This window comes from Geotrypetes seraphini, chromosome 17 (genome assembly GCF_902459505.1).
Source record: "Geotrypetes seraphini chromosome 17, aGeoSer1.1, whole genome shotgun sequence".
Lineage (NCBI taxonomy): Eukaryota > Metazoa > Chordata > Amphibia > Gymnophiona > Dermophiidae > Geotrypetes > Geotrypetes seraphini.
This window is the reverse complement of record NC_047100.1, coordinates 15,597,635-15,616,465: the sequence shown is the minus strand read 5'-3', so window position 1 is coordinate 15,616,465 and position 18,831 is coordinate 15,597,635. Positions and strand designations below refer to the sequence as shown.

At 42.0% G+C, this 18,831-nt stretch overlaps 1 protein-coding gene across 8 annotated transcripts in view; it reads left to right on the top strand.

Moving 5' to 3' along the window:
* ERC2 (ELKS/RAB6-interacting/CAST family member 2) overlaps positions 1-18,831 on the top strand; it is a 779,911-nt gene that overhangs the window by 90,145 nt on the left and 670,935 nt on the right. For 5 of the 8 annotated variants that reach the window (XR_004537420.1, XR_004537425.1, XR_004537419.1 and 2 more), the window contains 2 exons: positions 3,744-3,785; positions 17,042-17,197. Coding sequence is in view for 1 of the 8 variants with exons in the window: in XM_033926752.1 (XP_033782643.1) it covers positions 3,744-3,785; positions 17,042-17,197 (198 nt within the window). In the remaining 7 variants the exon portion in view is untranslated. The remainder of the gene's footprint in view (positions 1-3,743; positions 3,786-17,041; positions 17,198-18,831) is intronic. The other 3 variants (XR_004537423.1, XR_004537424.1, XR_004537421.1) reach the window with 1 other exon arrangement.

Here is an 18,831-nt window from a genome sequence, read left to right as displayed (position 1 = left end):
AGTAATTCCACCACTTGAATATTTAGATAAATATGATAAGCCACAGAAAATTTTCAGAGCCCTTCAAAAATTCTGAGGTGCCTATAAATTGTGAAGCCCTAAGCTGTATCTTATTTAGTTTATAGGTAAATCTGGCATTGAAAGGGGTTCATTAATAAGATGCTGCTGTGACTGCCAGTGGGGTTAGTTACTTATGTTGCATCCCACAAATTTCAAATGCAAAGAAAACAATGATAATCCATATTTTGGATTATTGTAACGCCCTTTAAATGCAATTCAGTATAAAATTCTGGGTAATCATTCTTGCTATGACTGTATTACACTTGCTTTAAAGCAACTCCACTGGTTGCCTATAGGCTTTAGGTCTTGATTCAGGTTACTGTCTGTTGTTTATAAAATTCTGAGAGGTCATGAATGATATATATGTATATAGGTTGTTTAAATGGATATCTGATTCTTGGGTACGTTTACAAATTTTTTTTTCTGTTACTAATCCATAGTTTTAGAGTAATATTTAGTCTATGTTATGGATTGAAATGGATTATAGGTTTAGAAAAGGGCTGAAAGCTGCTTTGTGTTTGGATACTTTTAGGCAGTGAATTTTTATATTTTTGTGTTTTGTTATTATCTCAGATGTAATAAGAATATGTGACATTTTGAATATGATATTGCAACCCTCCTAGAATATATACATAGGTGGGATAGAAATCCATTGTAAATAAATAAACAGATGAAATATCTGATCAATAGACTATTTTTTTCTATTACTTGTATACAGCTTTCTGGATTTGTTGCTATGCATTTAGCACCATCACATTCTTGTTTTAATTTTTCCTGAATATAGAAAAAATTGTCTTTAATCAACTGAGATAATTTTTCATTCAGTGTTACTGGTTTTAGGCTCTGAAGTAATTATCTTTATGATAAGCAGTGTTCCGTCTAAGCAGCATTGATGGATCTACCTGTCTCTTGTGATTGAAAGCATATCATTGCACTTCCTAACATCTGGTGATAGGTCTGTAAAATCTTGGAATGATTCTCTAGGGTCTCTGGATGTGCTGGTTTTTTAAAAATTTGTAGTGCTATATCAGAATGAAGGCGTGTGAAATGAGAAGTTTATTGCAGATCAAATTCAGTTTCTGATCTCTTACACTGAGTTCAAATTTTGGGACTTAAATTTTTGCCGACAGTTCTGAGCAACAAAGTATAGCTTGCTCGTTGTATGGTATAGGATAATAATGTCAGGAGCAGGAATTGTAACTGAAGGATAGGTAAATTGCCTACAGCTGAAATATGAGAGAAGTTGGAGGAAGGACTTGGTAGAATTTTGAAAAACGGGACCATGTGAATGATTAAAGTTGTTGAGAAACCTAGAAGTGCTTGTTCTTCCAGATTCTAAACCATATCATGTAAAGATATTGATTTTCCTGGGCCTAAATTTTGGGTGAAGGATATGTTAACCTCAACTGCTTCTGGTGTTTAGCTATTTGTTTCCAATTTCTACCATCTCCACCGCTGGGCCACAAAACTGTCTAAATCTTGAATGATTTAACATTTTGGACAAAAATGTTGAAATCTGTTGGCAGGACAGCTGGATAGAGACTTGGCTCATATGAAATGTTGTTGTAACCTAAGCTTAGAACCTGTCCATTTTTTTGCATTTGGCCATGAATTCAGTAAGTGAATCTTTTAGGATGTGTATGTAATGTTAGATTGAGTCTTACCTTAATTGGTCTCTGGAGGCGTATTTGTCCTTTGACATTAGTCAGTATAACTGATTTTGGTTTGGATTTTGGTGTACACGTGCCAAGTTTCTGATCTTTATAAGGCTGGTCAGCTGTTGCGTGGTGTGGCTATGGACATAAATCATTTTGCTTTGCAATAAGGAAGCCTGAACATAGTTCTGGAATGAAGTACAAGCTTCATACTTTGTCATAGTACATATAAATGTCTTTCTGCTCAATAGCTTTTACCCTCCGAATGGAATAGTCACAGTGCAGTAGACCCTCTATCAAAAATAAAAAATAGAAAAGATACCCTTCCTAATGTTTTTTTCCCTTATTGTTTCCCTCTTTTTAAAATTATTAATATTGTAACTTTATCCCTTCATTCCTCCACATCCAGTTTTGTCTGTTGGTCTAACCCCTTTTCTGAGTTGTTTTTTTTTTTTTTTTAAATTTATATGTTATATGCATATCTTGTATTTTAATGTATGCATAGTTTGGATTTTAATGTAATTCGCTTAGTAATTCATGTATAAGCGATTCATCAAATTTCTAATAAACTTGAAACTTGAAACTATAGTGAAATCTACAGAACTTAGAAGGCTTTTGAACTCATACTGTGGGGGTCATTTACTAGCCACTAATAAATGAGAAAAAAACCCTGTAAGGATTACTCTTTTAGGGTTTGAAAAGCCTCAGAATCTGGAGTCATGTACCGAATTTGGGTTATATCGTGAGTCTCTCACACACTCCCGTTCACGTCACAGCCCCCCCCCCCCTCACTCCCTAGTTTTATTTATTATTATATTAACTTCCTTATTTTATTTCTTAAAGTTATTTTTTTATTTATTTTGTTAAGAGCCAGGCTTTTCAACCCCTAAAAGAGTAATCCTCATAGTTTTTTCTCATTTGTTAGTGGTTTGTTGATGTTGAGCAGGGATCTCAAAGTCCCTCCTTGAGGGCCGCAATCCAGTCTGGTTTTCAGGATTTCCCCAATGAATATGCACCGCTTTTAATGCATATTCATTGGGGAAATCCTGAAAACCCGACTGGATTGCAGCCCACAAGGAGGGACTTATAGAATACTGCTGAACCACAAGAAATTCTTTGGTCATTTACTAACCGCATGATCAAATGCAATTAATGTGTGCTATTTGCTGCAGGACCCATTTTATGTAGTGGCAAACAATGCGCATTAACAGCATTAGCACACAGTAGTAATCGGTGACAGTAGCGTCGCAAGGGTGAGTGGCGCCCAGGACGGTGGTGCCCTTCTCCTACTCTCTTCTCCGCCACTTCCCTGCTGCACGCGTGCCTCCTTCCCTTCCCCCATACCTCTTTAATTTTTTCCAGGCACAAGCAGCATCATGAACGTGCTGCCTGCATCGTGTCGGCTCTCCCTCTGACGTCACTTCCTAGGCAGAGGAACCCGGAAGTGATGTCGGAGATAGCCGACACCAATGTGGGCAGCAAGTTCGTGACGGCACGTGTTGGAAAAATTAAACAGGTACAAGGGAAGGGGCACAGGTGCATGGTAAGAGAGGGTCGTGAATGAGTGAGGCGGGGGGCAGAGAGAGGAGGACAGATGCCGGCGCCCCCACAAAGATGTTGCCCGGGGCGTACCGCACCTACTCCCCCTTAGTACACCACTGGCCAGTGACCTTGACCTTGTGTGTGTGCCTGCACTGCCTTCTTGGTATGCAAATCTCTCTCATGCATGTGGATATCCAGAAAACCTGGCCTGCCAGTAGATCTCGAGGACCGGACTTGGGCAACCCTGAAATAAACAGTACTTGAATTGAAAGGAATATACAGATCTATTCTTTGTGTTTAGACTGTTAAAGAACATTTGAAAATACTGTTCCAAAACTAATTTAGCTAATGCTGCCCTTGATAGCAAGCCAGTAGATGTTTGTGCTAAAGGCTATTGGATAATCTTGAGGGCAGGCGTGAAATATGCTTCAAATAGAATGAATTAAACTAAATCAGTATTTTTATGGTTTACTTTACTTCTTATAGAGATCACCAACTTTGTGTTTTGATCCAGATATGATATGGCAGGTAAGTTACGGTTTGCATTTAGAAAAAATGTTTTTTTTTTGTGTGTGTGTGTGTGTGTTTTTTGTTTTTTTTTGTACCACAAAATACTCAGGTAGCTTGAATTGAACGAGTTCTATCCCCTGTCTCCTCTTCAAATGCTACTACACTGGTTTGTGCATGCGAAAACAATTTGATATTTTCAAAATAAAACAATGACTAAAATTACTAACTTTAAACATGAACCTGAAGGTTGGGATACAGTGCCACAGTCCGATGGCCATTTATTGATGAGTAGACCAGTTCACTGTATTACCATTGGGCATTTTCTGTCTGTAGTGCTCTGTGCACCTTACAGATGTGGTTAAAATAAAACAAAAATTTTGCATGACATTTTAAAACTGAGTCTAGCTTTAGCAGTAATGGCTTAATTCCATAATCATGTTACTGTTTTGCCATTTTGGTTATTCTTTAGTAATCTCGTAATACCTAGTGTATTTGGATGTGACTCACCTTGAACTGCAACTGAACAAGATGTGTGCTAAGTCCAAAATTTACAATTTCCAAACCTTTGAAACACAACTACCTGGGAAAATTCGGTATTTTGAGATTAGTGCCTCGTGGCTAAAAAGAAAACAATCACTGAGTACTTGATGCTTTTCTCACCTACCTTTTGCTATGCTCCCCATCTATAGCTAACCAAATTACATCTTAATTTCCATCAGTTGCTTTCCATTTCCTCTGTCCCAATTCTAATCAGTTCTTAAATGTGACACAGATTACACTTGGCTGCAATTGTTTGTTGTTGGGGTTTTTGGGTTGTATTTTTTTTGCTTCCTTGAAAAACCCTAGTCATTACAGTTTCCATATAAAGTTACTATGTACATAGTCAGCTGTGATCTGGGTCATCTATGGCTTCCATTTGGATTTTCTTGGGTGCCTGCAGTGATTTAAGGGTGGGCTCCTTAAGTGTATCCATGGATTCCTCATTTCCGTTCTCCTCACACGTACGAGGACCTCATGCCTCTCCCTTCCTTCTTTTAATAGGTCACTGTTTCCTCTAAAACTAGCTCTTGCACAATGCTCATTACTGCCTGAACCCTACATAATGTATGCTTGTCCATCTAGTCATATTCCAAATTTGCTATCATCAGCACCTCCTTTTCCTATTATGCAAGTGCCATTTTTCCATTTTCCATATATCACTAACCTTTTTTCCAGTATATATACTTATAAAACCTTCTCCCTAAGCTAATACTTACCTTATTCCAAACCTAATACTTAGCATTATTTGATTTTGTTCCCTGTTTTGCTGGCTATCCTTTGACCCTAGGTTACTTTTTCCTTGGTGAGTCAAGATGTTGAAAAGAGCCTCTTGGTCTGAAAAACATTTTGATTGTGCCTCATGTTTCAGTTTAGTCTTCCATCTGGACCCCTCTTTACTGACCTTTTTGCTGTTCACCCCTTTTCTTGATAACATCTAACTCTGCCACCTCTTCCCCCCTTGAACCTCTTCAATCCATACCTTCTGCTATACTTTGAGATAACCCCTTGTACTCTAGTGAGTGTAAGATTCAGAAATGCAGGAAGTTGAATTGTGAAAACTAGTGGCACATTCCCTATTTCAGCATTCACTATAGAAGGGCTGATAATTTTACAAGATCTAATACAACAATGGTCTAAGGAAACTTTAAATCTAAATATTATGCATGCCTTGTTTCTAATGATTTTAACAACCATCCCTAGCATGTCTTTTTATACCATGCAAACTGCTGTTAGTATATCCATGTCTGTGGTGGATTTTCCACCAAAATGTTAGAATATTGCACTGTACGAACAGGTAAAGATTTGATGTGAAACAAATGTCCACTCTTTTCTTTTTCCCTGTCTAATCCTATAATCTGAATGAAAATGTTAAAAACCTGTTCTTTTAACTGTGAAAACAATCACTTCTTTTTTTCTTTCCAGTCTTTTCTTTAGCATCATTATTCTCACCATTTAATTTTTTTAATGTCTCAGCGGCTGCTGCAATCATCCCTTTTCCTTTTTTAAAAATATCACTACTACCAGAGAAATATTGTAGAGGAAGTCTTTATCATTTCAGATAGCAGAAGTGACCTTGGCATTTGGCCTGGCTTCTGCTATCTCTCTACCTTCATGGTACACCCTCTGTGACTACTGTTGCCTCTAAGCTGGGCAGGAGACCTCCATCTACAGTCATACCAGTAATGGGTGCTGTTTCACTATGGCATTTTTAGTAGCGAGGGGCAGGCAAGCACTGCCTGTTCCTGGAGATTGAATACACAATATTGAAGGACCGGTCCCTCACTGAGAGCAGTGTAGTTGAAAGACTCCTGTTCAGCTTAGAGGGAGCAGTGTCTGTACTTTATCACTTTTTGGTCCTGATACACTTCTGGTACTAATCAACTGTGTTAGAATTGCTCCTGTTTCATTTATTATCATTCTGTATTTTTGCCGAACGATTTATTCTTTCTTCTGTTTTTCTTTCCTCTGTGATCTTATCTGCAGATTAGCTTCCATTGCACTCCCCTAGCAGATATTAATTTATTTCCTTGGCTCCCTTAGTTCCTCCCATGATGCATTGTCCTGTTGGTTCAGTGTTATGTTTCCAACAACTGTTCATCTTCCAGGCAAAAGATGATCATTGTTTCTTGGCTCTCATGTTTGCTTCCCTCTGCTTTCAGTCTTGGCTTCTTCTTGAGCAATGAACATTAGGCTTCAAGTCTCATATATAAATTTGTGTTTTACCAACCCTTTAATATTTAGCCCATTTTAAGACTAATACTTTTCTGACTTAAACTGTCATTCAGTACTTATCCTTTTTCATTTTCTCTCCTCCTCCCTCAGCATATGATATATCATGTTAGAATGAATATCTATCTATCTATCGAAAAAAAAATACTTACGTAGGGTTATCAGACATCGGGGAAAACCTGGACATGACCTCTTTTTAGAGGACTGTCTGGATGCCCGGCCGGACTTTCCAAAACCTGGCAGTTTGTCCGAGTTTTGGAAAGTCCCGAGCTCCGGCCACATCAGCAGGGCCTCTTGAGCATGCATGGATGATGTCACACGTATCTGCATATGTCAGGAAGGAAGGAATGAGGCTTTGTGGGGGTAGGGCTGTGTGCGGAACAGGGAGGGGTTGGAGGTAGAACAAGGTGGGGCTTGGGCAGAATGGGGCATCCATCGGGGATTTTACAGCTCTAAATATGGTAACCCTTTACTTAAGCAAAGTCTTCATTCTTAATCTATTCCCTTGGTTCAACTCCTTCAGAGCCCCTGGCATGTATTAAAGTCTTAAGGTTCCTTTCTGGAGCCTTTGGATGATTTTCAGTTAATTCAGTCTAAATTGCAAAAATACTTCATTTTTGGCTGACCTAATCTCCATCTTCCAGTGACTTGCTGTTTCATGACTACACACCAAGGCCTGGATTTAGTAAATGGTGCCCTAATTTGGGCACTGGAAAAAATCGGTGTGGAGCGCCATTTTATAAAAATTGCTCTGAGTTGAGAGCTCTGTATAGAATTTCACTTAGAGGCTGATTCTCGAACTGTGTCCTGATTTTAGGCGACATTAGGTGTCCTAATGCCGTCTGGCAGCCAATCGGGATGCATGTTTTTAGAAAAAATGCTGCCTAGGAAGGATGCCTGCGAGGAAGGCATTTGCGGTATGTCTACGGAGATGCACAGGTATGCTTGAGCATGCCCAAGGTAGGGCATGGGCGTGGTCTCACCCAGAAGTGGCCTTGAGCAGACTTAAGCTTTGGTAAGCTTCTTCTTAGACAGGAGACGGACGCCTTAAATGTAGTCCTGCAAAATGCTGGCCTACATTTAAGGTGTTTGTCTGGGAGTGCAGACCCAAGTCTGAATAGGATTGACACACAATCGGCAGCCGCCAATACCGGCATCCTATGTAGAATCAGGCCCTTAAAACCCATTCCTGCACCCAAATTTAGGCACCAGTATTTATGCCAGCTGAAACCTTATGGAAATGCCAGTACCCAACTCTTGATTCTTAATAAATCCCACAATTAATAACCATTTGTTACTTAATAGCTAAGGAGAAGAAGAACCCCCCCCCCACACACCAAACTTTTAGATGGAATCAGGTTGGGCAGACTAAATTTGGGTCTTCATCTGCCGTCATCTACTATTTTACTATATTTAAGAAGAGACCACCATAGATCTCAAAGATCTTGTGTACCCTTATAATCACTGCACACGTAGGAGTAAATTCTATGCCGCCTATAACATTGGTGCTGAAAAGGTTGATGTGTAGTGCCTCCGGGGTTAGGTGCAGGACCAGGCTTAAATGCCTGTGCCTAAGTGGTGCGCGGATGTGTGTATTCTTTTAACAGTGCGCATAAATATAGGATTCCCTAGCAACAGCAGCAGATGAATCCAGAGACCAATGGGATAGCCCACATCTACCAGCAGGCGGAGATAGAGAAACTGATTAACAGGTGGTCCTATTGGCTGGCACTCCTCCTGATTACTCAGTATTCTCTATCTCCCAGCAGGTGTGGTCGCTGTTCTCCTAGCTCCTGGACTCTGGTTGTGACTGGGCCTTTATTTTCTCCTGTTGAGGCTTTCTCTTCAGTGAGCTGGTTGATTTATTTTCTCCTGTTGAGGCTTTCTCTTCAGTGAGCTGGTTGATTTATTTCTCCTGTCGAGATCTTCTCTTCAGTGAGACAGGGGTGTCCGGCTGATCGGTGCCGGCTTTAGAGGTTACACTTGGGCTCTCCCTTGTCCCTGCCTCACCCTCCCTCCAGTGATAGAGGGTATACCTAGGTCTCTCTTTTTCTTCTTTCCCTTAAAAAAAAAAAAAAAAAAAAGTGTAAGAGACCTAAATTACTATATATGAATGTGCCCTTCCTGTGGGGCTCGGCCGGTGTCTGCCAGCCCTGCCAACAAGGTTGTGAGTATTTCTTTTTGTGAATTTCAACTGTGGTTTATATTTTCTAGTGGTGTTGGAGCTGTGAGTTTTGTTTTTGCAGTTGTCTTGGAACTGCAGGGTTTGTTGTTGGTGTCCTGAGTTCTGTGGGTTATGTTTTTTGTAAATTCTGTGGAAACTGCGGCTGTGCAGTCGCGTGGTTCACCACCTTGATTATTTATTTCTGACTCACTGCACTTGGGACAGTTCGCTCGTGTTGTCTATGGAGATTAAATTTTGAGTTTTTTCGGGTGTATACTTATTTTCGCCTGGTGGGCTCCAACTTTGTAAATTGGGCGCGATTGGCCGAGCCGGTTCCTTCCCGCGCGCGGGAGACGCGTGCTTGTGCTAATGCTTGGTCGGGAAGGCCCTAACGTTTCCGGCCTGTTCCCTACAGCTGCCGTTTACCCGGCGTGGGCCGCGGCGGGGTTCCGGTTGCACGCATAGCCATGTTTGCGGAGCCAGTGCCTTTCAGCGAGCAGGAGGCTCGCGCTAATGCTCAGACGCTGGCGGGGGCGCCGCTGCGTCTTCGGAGTCGGTTCGGCAGCTGACTTCTCTCGGCGCTCCCCGCAGTCTCCCTATTCTTTTTATTTAAAAAAAAAAAAAAGGGTAATACAAATTGATGCGGCTGTGGGTTACATTTGCTGTTGCTGTTGCCGCGTCAGTTTGATTCCCTGTGAGTTTTTTCTCCAGTGGCAGTGCTTGAGGAGCCTTCTGGCTGTGCCTCAGGTTGCTGGAGTGGGAGACCCATGCTTGGCTTCTCAGTTGCAGCTTCTCCCTGCACTGAGTCGGTACAGGCAAATTGCCACTGAGGGAGATCAGCGGCAGGGAGATTCACGGATCTTGGTTCAGTCCTATCCTATTATCTCCCAGGGTGGCTGTATGGTAAGGATTCTGCCTGGTGTCTGTTTTCCTCTGCTTGGTGCCTTGGGGCCGCGCGGCTGGTATCTGGTAGTGCTATAACAATTTTCCTGGTACTGGAGTGCTAGGTATCCGGTTGACCTGCACGGTGCTGATGGCGCGGGGTGGCTTGGTAGCACCTTGCCTTTTCCAGTGTGCAGGGCTCAGTTTCATTCATTTCTGGAGCGACGCCAGGACTGTGTTTCCAGGTTGCCATTCCGGATTATGTGGCACCTTATTCTCCTGCCGTCGGCTACGTAGCCCCTTAATTTTCCCTGTGCACATAGTTCTTCGAACGTTCCCTTCTCCTTGACGCCATGTACTAGGCTCCTCTTGGAGGCGGAAGCCCAGGCTATTTTGCCTTCTCCTTGATGTTTCTATTTCGGGAGGGGAGTCTTCTTTTTCGGCCATCCAGATTCATGGACTTTGCCAAGGGTCACTGTATCCTGTTTATGCGTTACTGTGAGGTCTTCCCTTTCGGAGCAGTTGGTTTTGGGGGACGCTTAAGTGGTGTTATTTCACTCCTAGCTGTCCCGACCCTTCTTTTCAGTATCCAGGCTGTATAGTCCAGGTTGGCTGGGTTCTTCTTCTTACCATCTTTCTTAAGCTGCGAACCTGTGGTCTTCTCCAGGTGGTTTTCTTTCGTCCAGAGCTTACCACTCTCGTCCAGCCCGTTCCCCGGCCTCCCGGGTGTCGTTTGATAGGGGTCTGCTGACTCCTTCGATGTCCTAGCAGAGGGGGGGGGGGACGTGAGCATGTCTGGTCAACTTGGCATCCTCTTTTCCCTTTGCTGGTTCTTTCTGCACTTCCCTGTCTGTTGGGCAGCCAAAGGTGGTGCGGGTGCAGGGTCCCCTTCGAGACTTCCTGGCGCTCGAGACGGTAATTCTGGTCCCCCCTGTCCAAAGGTGCAGGGACGTGTTGCAGTTTTCTTGTTGGGGTCGATTAGTGGGAGTTCTTTACGGCGATCAGTCTCACAGGCGTATTCTCTCATATCCCAATATGGCTATCGCATCGCCGGTATTTGCACTGGACTCCGAATCGGTGCTTGGTTTGCTTGCCTCTCTTGGAGCAACGCTTTCGGTTTTGCCCCACGCCACCCATGGCTTCACGTTCATTTTAAAACATGAGGGCAGTAGTTTTTGGCACTTCCGGGCATTATGCCTACTTTCTTCTTGTCTGGCTGCTTGATTTGGACGTCGTTTGATCGGGCCATTTGCCTGCCTTGATAAGGGGTGGTTTCTTTACTCGGTTCTTTAGACTTCAAATTTGCGTGGCGCTCTTTTCTCTTGTACTACTTACAGGTATATCGGGAAGCTGTTTTTTATTCATATGGGAGAGAACTGTGTTCTTACCTGAGGCTAGGGCGAGGTGTCTCAGTCTCAGGTTTGCGTTCTTCTTCGGTCACCATGACCAAGAGTATGGGATTCTGTACCGATTCAAGGTTCCATGTTGCTGACTCCCCTGGGAACTTCGGCTTGCTTTCCCATGCTAACGCTTCAGCAGTTGGTTTTGTTCCGGTGGTTCCCGGTATCTCAGGGCTCCAATTCTTTGGTAGGCTCCTCAAGCATAGCTCTGTAGGATTTGGTGGCTCACCGAGATTTCTCTTTTCAAAGGCATGCCTCGGTCTTTGCTGGACTAGCTTATGGTCACCACACATACCGGGCTGTCGGGTTGGGGGGCTGGATACCTTCCATCCTCAGCTCCAGGAGTCTGGTATTAATAGGCGACTCAGTACTTGTTCGCTCTTCTACTCTGGAGCATGGTCAGGCTACCTTTCTGGAGCTTCAGACCATTCTTCCGGAATGACACTGTAGGTCTTTTCAGTCAGTATTATGATGGGGGTGTTTCTCTACAGCCTGGGCAGTAGGTGCTGTACTCAGTTGGCGGGTAATGTTGTGGTTCTACTTCGATGGGTGGACCCTCATCTTCCTCTTCTGTTGGCAGTTCATTTTATGAGTCAGGAAGAGAATGTGGATAGACTTTCTCTCCGCGCCATCTGAGCATGGCCCATTTTGTGTATGTTAATATGTGCAGCGCTGTGTACGCTCTAGAAGGTGTATAAGTGAGTAATAATAATAATAATATATTTTCTTATATACCGCCAAAGCCATGGTAGTTCGAGGCGGTTTGCAACAAGAGGCGCTGGACAGTCAGCGATAAGTTACAAAATAGAATCAATGAATACAAGTAGACTGGAAGCAAGTACAAATAAGAGGTGCTGGACAGTCAGCAGTGAAATCTTCTACATCTTGGATATTGGGAATTTTGGCTCAGGCGTTCCAGCTCTTTTTATGGATGCGGGATCTCCTGGTCCTAGACCTCATGGCCTCGTCTCAAAATTCCAAGCTTCCTAGCTTCTTCAGCCGGCACAGGGACTGGGAGTCAGAGGGGGTAGCAGCGTGGCTTTTTTCTCGCCTCTCGTTTCTCCCTTTTTTCAGTGTTTTCCCCTGGCTGATCTTAGCTTGGATTTGCCATCTCGAGCTCGCTTTCCGGGCACAGTATTTGTAGAATCTCTGGCTTGGCTGCGCCATCCTTAAGATGCGGATCTGATGAGTCTTTCGACAGCCGGACTATGAAGTTTCCTAGTATCTCCGGATTTGCTCACCTAGGGTCCGCTCAATATGGATATTCGTACTACTTTGGTATTACGACCTAGCTTTTGAGTAGTCATGACTGACCTGTTATGCGAAGCAGGTTGTTTCTTCTCTTATCCAGGTGCTACAGACGTCTTAACCTGTGGCTTCTGCTTCCTTTTGGAGGTTTTTCCTTTCTTGGATACTTCTCCATATTTACACCCTTCCGGAGTTCCTTTTTGGCACAGGGGCATTGCCGGGGGCTTAGCGTTCAATTCCCTTCCGCTTCTAGTGCCATTCTTAGTTTGTTACAAGAGCCAGGTATATTACTTCTCAGCTTCATGTAGTTCAGTTCCTAAACGGAGTACGGTATATTTGTACACCAATTAGAAAGTCCGGAGTGCAATTTTCAGGTGCTTCTTCACAGTTACCGAAGGCTTCATGTCCTTCTTGTGCCATGGAACACGGGGTTTCTTGTGGCCATAGCTTCGGCTCTGCAGTTTTCCGGGTTGCAGGCCTTGTTCAGCGGGGATTCCTATTTCTGATTTCCAAAATCTGGGGTATCAGTTCAGACGGTACCACAATAATTTCTCAGGAGGTGTCATCCTTTCTTTTATGACACGCTCACTTTGCCTTCCTTCTTCCTGGGAGGAGAAATGGGGAGACGTGCTTTTCTTCACTGACTTTTTTGAAAGTGCGTAGCGTTCTCTGCGAGCAAGGTTTCTAATGACTTTTAGTTGTTGAGATCACCTTTTTGTATTCTTCAAGGGACGCCTCAAACATATGGCGGCGTCCAAAGCCTCCATCGCTTGATGGGTCCAGGAGGACATTCTTTATGCTTGCTTGCTTGCTGGCAGGGAAGCAGTTGGTGAAAGACATTCATGACCATTCTGCCGGAGCGATGGCTACTTCTTGGGCTCGGCCCAGGGGTTTTTCCTTGGAGGAGATTTGTCTCGCGTCTACTTGGTCTTACGAGAGTACTTTCTCTCCGCATTTCTGCTTGGATGTGGGGGCGCTTGCGGTAGGGGCATTTTGTGCTTCGGTTGTTGCGGAGGCGGCGTTTGCTTCCCACCCAGATCGAGGATTGCTTTGCTACATCCCATTGGTCTCTGGATTCATCTGCTGCTATTGCTAGGGAAGGAAAAATTATGTTCTTACCTGTTAATTTTCTTTCCCTTAGACGCAGCAGATGAATCCAGAGCCCCACCCTTTCTGGATATTGTCTCGGTTTTTTCTTTTGCAAGTTTCGCAGTTTGTTATTGTGGCAGGTTGTTTTCTGTATTATTGCATTTTGAGATTTGTTATGGGAAAGAAGTTTTTTACATGCTATGCCTATTGCTGGTTCTGGATGCTTGGGCAAGGAGCTATATATACTGAGTAATCAGGAGGAGTGCCAGCCAATAGGACCACCTGTTAATCAGTTTCTCTATCTCCGCCTGCTGGTAGATGTGGGCTATCCCATTGGTCTCTGGATTCATCTGCTGCGTCTAAGGGAAAGAAAATTAACAGGTAAGAACATAATTTTTCCATTCCTATGACCCATCCATGGTCCTCCCTTGGGCATTCTCCATTTTGAGATCTGTGTAGTAGAATTTATGTGCACCACTTTATAGAATATGCTTAGAAAGTTGTGCTTGTAAATTTTAATTACTGTCACATACAAACTGGCTTGTTAAACAATTGAGTTGCACATGCAGATCAGCAATGTACACAGATTTGCAAATGCAACTTTAGCCACAGTATATATAATCTGGGGATTAGTGTCCATAAATGCAACAAACTGTGATATAAATGTGACAGAGTCCAATTATCTTCGGTATAGATCAATTTGGAAAGAGGGAATATATTTACATTGGTGTGATATACAGACCTCATTCACAGATGGAAGAAGTGGTCAGAGATTTAATAGTAGACATTCAGAAAATATCTAAAAAAGGGGAAGTTTTGCTAATAGGTGATTTTTAATATACCAGATGCTGATTGGGGTATCCCTATTGCGGGGTCTTCTAGAAGTAGGGAGATCTGGATTCTCTACAAGGAGAACTGTTCCAGCAGTTGGTAATGGAACCCATGCGGGATGGGGGTCATACTGGACTTAGTGCTTACAAATGGGGAAAGTGTTTCTGATGTTACAGTGGGTGATCATCTAGCATCCAGTGATCATTGCATGATATGGTTTAATATTAAGATGGATATAGACAGGCTCATTCAAAAGCAAAGATTCTAGACTTTTAAAAAAACTAACTTTGTTTGGATGGGGGATTACGTTGCCTGGATGGGAACGTCTGGAAGAAGTGGAAATGCAGAGGGCAAAAACTGAAAGGAGTAATTGTAAGAGCAACAAACCTTTTTGTGAGGCAAGTAAGTAAAAGTAAGAGGAAAAGAAGGCCACTTTGGTTCTCAAAAGTAATAACTACAAAAGATCGCAGAAAGAGGAAGACAGGCAGAAATATCTGGAAAAGTTAAGAGAGACTGGTCGTGTAGTCAGGAAAGCAAAAATGCAAATGGAAAAAAAAAATAGCTGACACAGGAAGGCTAGTAAAAGGGTGTGTGGTCTTCATCATAAAGCATATGGGGACAGACTTAAAGATCTCAATTTGTATACTTTGGAGGAAAGACGTGAGAGGGAAGATGTAGAACATAAGAATTGCCGCTGCTGGGTCAAACCAGTGGTACATCGTGCCCAGCAGTCTGCTCACGTGGCGGCCCCCAGGTCAAAGACCAGTGCTCTAAATGAGTCCAGCCTCACCTGCGTACGTTCAAGTTCAGCAGGAACTTGTCCAACTTTGTCTTGAATCTCTGGAGGTTGTTTTCCCCTATAACAGACTCCAGAAGAGCGTTCCAGTTTTCTACCACTCGATGGGTAAAGAAGAACTTCCTTATGTTTGTACGGAATCTATTCCCTTTCAACTTTAGAGAGTGCCCTCTCATTCTCCCTACCTTGGAGAGGGTGAAAAATCTGTCTTTATCTACTAAGTCTATTCCCTTCAGTATTTTGAATGTTTCGATCATGCCCCTCTCAGTCTCCTCTTTTCAAGGGAGAAGAGGCCCAGTTTCTCCAATATCTCACTGTATGGCAACTCCTCCAGCCCCTTAACCATTTTAATTGCTCTTCTCTGGACTACAACAAGAAGTCACAGCAGCCCCGTGTCACCGATAGACCACCAGGCAAGGTCTGGGGAGGTTCAGGCAGCCTGTAAAAAGTAGAAGTTAAAAAATTGTGAATAACCGAATTTGTGAGTACTGAAACTGTGACTATGAAGGGAGAGCTGTACTATAACTATGGCAAATTGTAACCTGTTAACTGTATATTATGTATGTCAAACTGGAACCCCTTCTGAGCTCTTTGGGGAGAATGGGATAGAAAATTAAATAAATAAATAAAACATGGAGACTGTGTGGTTATCACACATAAAAGGTCCCTTTTAAAATGAAGAGAACATAATTTCAAAAATATGGATAGATAAGGTGTGATAGAATAACGTCAAAAGGCTCATTGGAGAGTTTTCTTAATTGCAAGACATCCTAGTGCTTCAAAATGCATAAATGGCAGATTTCCAGTGTGTTTCCTCTCCTAATAATTAGAGGACTGGAGTGATCTGGCTTGTTTTTCTCTTTACTAATGAACCAGTAATATATCATGCTGAGATATTTCAACTTGGAGAAACACTTTCACTGCTATTCATGGAAACGGTTTTTCAAACAAAAAGCAGAAGACAAATCTATTGCAAGTCCAGAAGCAAAACAAAAGCATTCAATGAACTCTAGTTGAACACCATAGACTGCTTGGTTTCTTCATTTCCGCTGTTGCTTTTGTTCTGATAGTTTTTCAAAGCAATTTACATTATTTGGCTGTTGCTCTTCTTTCATTGTGGCTAAAAGTTTACATATTGTTTCATGGTGTACACATTTTTACAGAACACACAAAGAAGGGATGGAAACCCTACGTAAATTCAAATGTGAAAAGAGTGGGGAGTGAGATAGATTGCGTCAACTTAGGGGTGGAAATCTTTATTTGTACAAATCAAGTTACAGATATAATACATATAAAATCACATAAAAATTCCAAGTATAAAGAAGTCCTGTACACAATGACCCAAGAGTCCTGTAGCTAAAGACCTGACACGGTCCGTGTTTCGGCATCCAAAGGGAGGCCTGCCTCAGGGGTATAATATGTCGGTCTGCTCACTAGATGTCACTAACATCGGCAATACACTGTAAACTGAAGGTGTCTCTGTACACAACAGAGCAGCCAATCAAGGGAGAGTAAGCAGTGCTCTCGGAAAAGTCGCAAAACGAGTATGCATTGTATTGAGGAATTCTTATGTATGGGAGAAAAATAACATGCATACATTGCAATTTAGACTCTATAAACCCAATTTTAAAGTTAGGTGCCATTTATAGGATGGCATATGACCATTTGCACCAACAATATTTTTGGGTGAGATAACTTTTTAAAGGATTTGCCTTTGAAAATTGACATCACTTATGCATGCATCAGCTGCAAACGTTAGACAGGCTATTGGAAAACTACTTTCTAAGAGCACACTCTTCTTTGAATTGTCACTGTACCTGCTTTTTTTTCATTTTTATCGTTATCTAGTTAGTTAGTCCAATAAAAAAGGTATCACTTGGATTCTTTTTGTTTTATTTCTATTTCTACATATTATCTTTAAGAGTGGACTAACATGGCTGTCATACCATTTCTCTCATGGTAAGAAAAAACAGTTATTTTTATTTAACAATATAAATCTTGTAGCATTTTGACTTATTTGAACTGCTGTGCTCTGAAACACGTTACATAAGAAACTTAGATCCATTTAAAAACAATATTATCTCTCTTTATCTAGGACACAAAAATAGCTTCACTTGAGCGCAACATACGGGACCTAGAGGATGAAATACAGATGATAAAGACAAATGGTATTCTAAGTACAGAAGATCGGGAAGAAGAGATCAAACAAATGGAGGTTTACAAAAGCCACTCAAAGTTCATGAAAAACAAGGTATAGTATAAAATCCTTTTTGAAGAAGTCTGAAAAATTTTGTGGTTAGAAGACTTGCTCCTATGCTACCTTTACTAAGGACATTTTAATTAGGCGCCTATCACTTTTCGTAGCTTCTGTAGTATGGAAATATCTAGAACATCTGTTCTTCAATTTAATGTGATTAGAGGTGGATTTTAAGAAAAGATATACAAATTGGATTTGAGAGTGTCAAGCTAAGATCTCTCATGTTCTATTAGTCTTTTAGAACTAAGAACATAAGAACATAAACAGTGCCTCTGCTGGGTCAGACCAGAGGTCCATCACGCCCAGCAGTAGATATATATGTGCTGATTATGTTCGGTGGGAGTATCCATTTTATAACTATAGTCGTCTAAAATATCAATGGGATCTACTCAGCAACATAAATGAGTTTGTTGGCATTTCAGAACATATATAAATGTGCATGTCACCGCTCCGTATCTAAGGATCTCTTTCTTCCTTTAAATATAAGCAAATTATTCATTTGCTTATTAGTAAAACAAATGGTAGAATTACATGTTTGTATTTAGCTCTTTTAGGAATGGGATGCAGAAGTGCTCTAGTGGTGGTGGTTCAAATGCAGGATGATCATTTTCTCTGAATTGCATCAATTGGCTTTTTGGGGTCCTCTAAGGACCTTAAAATTGTGCTGTTAAAAATGATCAGGTTCAGTTTATTTTCCACAGGGTAACTAGTTTTTGGTTTAGTTGTCTGCCATTCTTTTGCTTCCAGTTTGGTCTGAACCCAGGGCTAGGATCTCGGTGCCATGAAGCTTCATTTGCAATGACATGGGGTTTTCCCTTAATATCAAGGGACATCTTCTCCCCTTTCCCATTATTTCTACTCTGGTCATTGCAGCAATTATCTGAGGCTGGGAGCCATGTACCAGGGTTGCTCTTGGAACCTTGTGTCATGGGTTGCAAACCTGGTTACCAGGTGCCATCTTTGTTGGCAACAACTCATTCTCGCCTAGGGGCTGGGAACATTTTGTTTGAAATATCTCTAGGAAGACCATCTGGAAATATTGCTTGCAGCACTGTATGCAAATCACATTGTACATAAATGATGCTTACCAGCTGTGCCAGGCAAGAGGGTTCTGTGATTCATGTTCCAGGAAAAGTAGAAAGGATAATTCCATACATTCAGGAAAAAGGAACAGCAAACTGCTGAATTAAAGTTATGCACTGTTGATTATGCTCACAGCTAGAGTGAGTGTTTTACTAGCTGCTTCGTGGTAATTTAGAGAAGTGGACTGTGGATATCCACAATTGGTAGACCCTAGGCATTGCTTTCCTTAGAAGATGTCCCATACCAGTGAATCCAAAGAAAACAGAAAAGGCAAGCTGGTGGTACTCAATATCTTTATTCTATGAAGACTCGACACATATGTGTTTCGGCCCAGAGGCCTGCCTCAGGAGTCCGCAAAACCTGGGTTAATTTCCGCATCATGGACAAATTTTTTAGTGATCATTCTGATTGATGTGTTCAGCGAATGACTCAGTCATTATAATTTTATAAGATAGAACAGTCAACATATACTGTATTGATCAAAGCATTAAGACTCCTGAGGCAGCCGAAACACGTTCCTTAGGGCCGAAACACGTTTGTGTCGA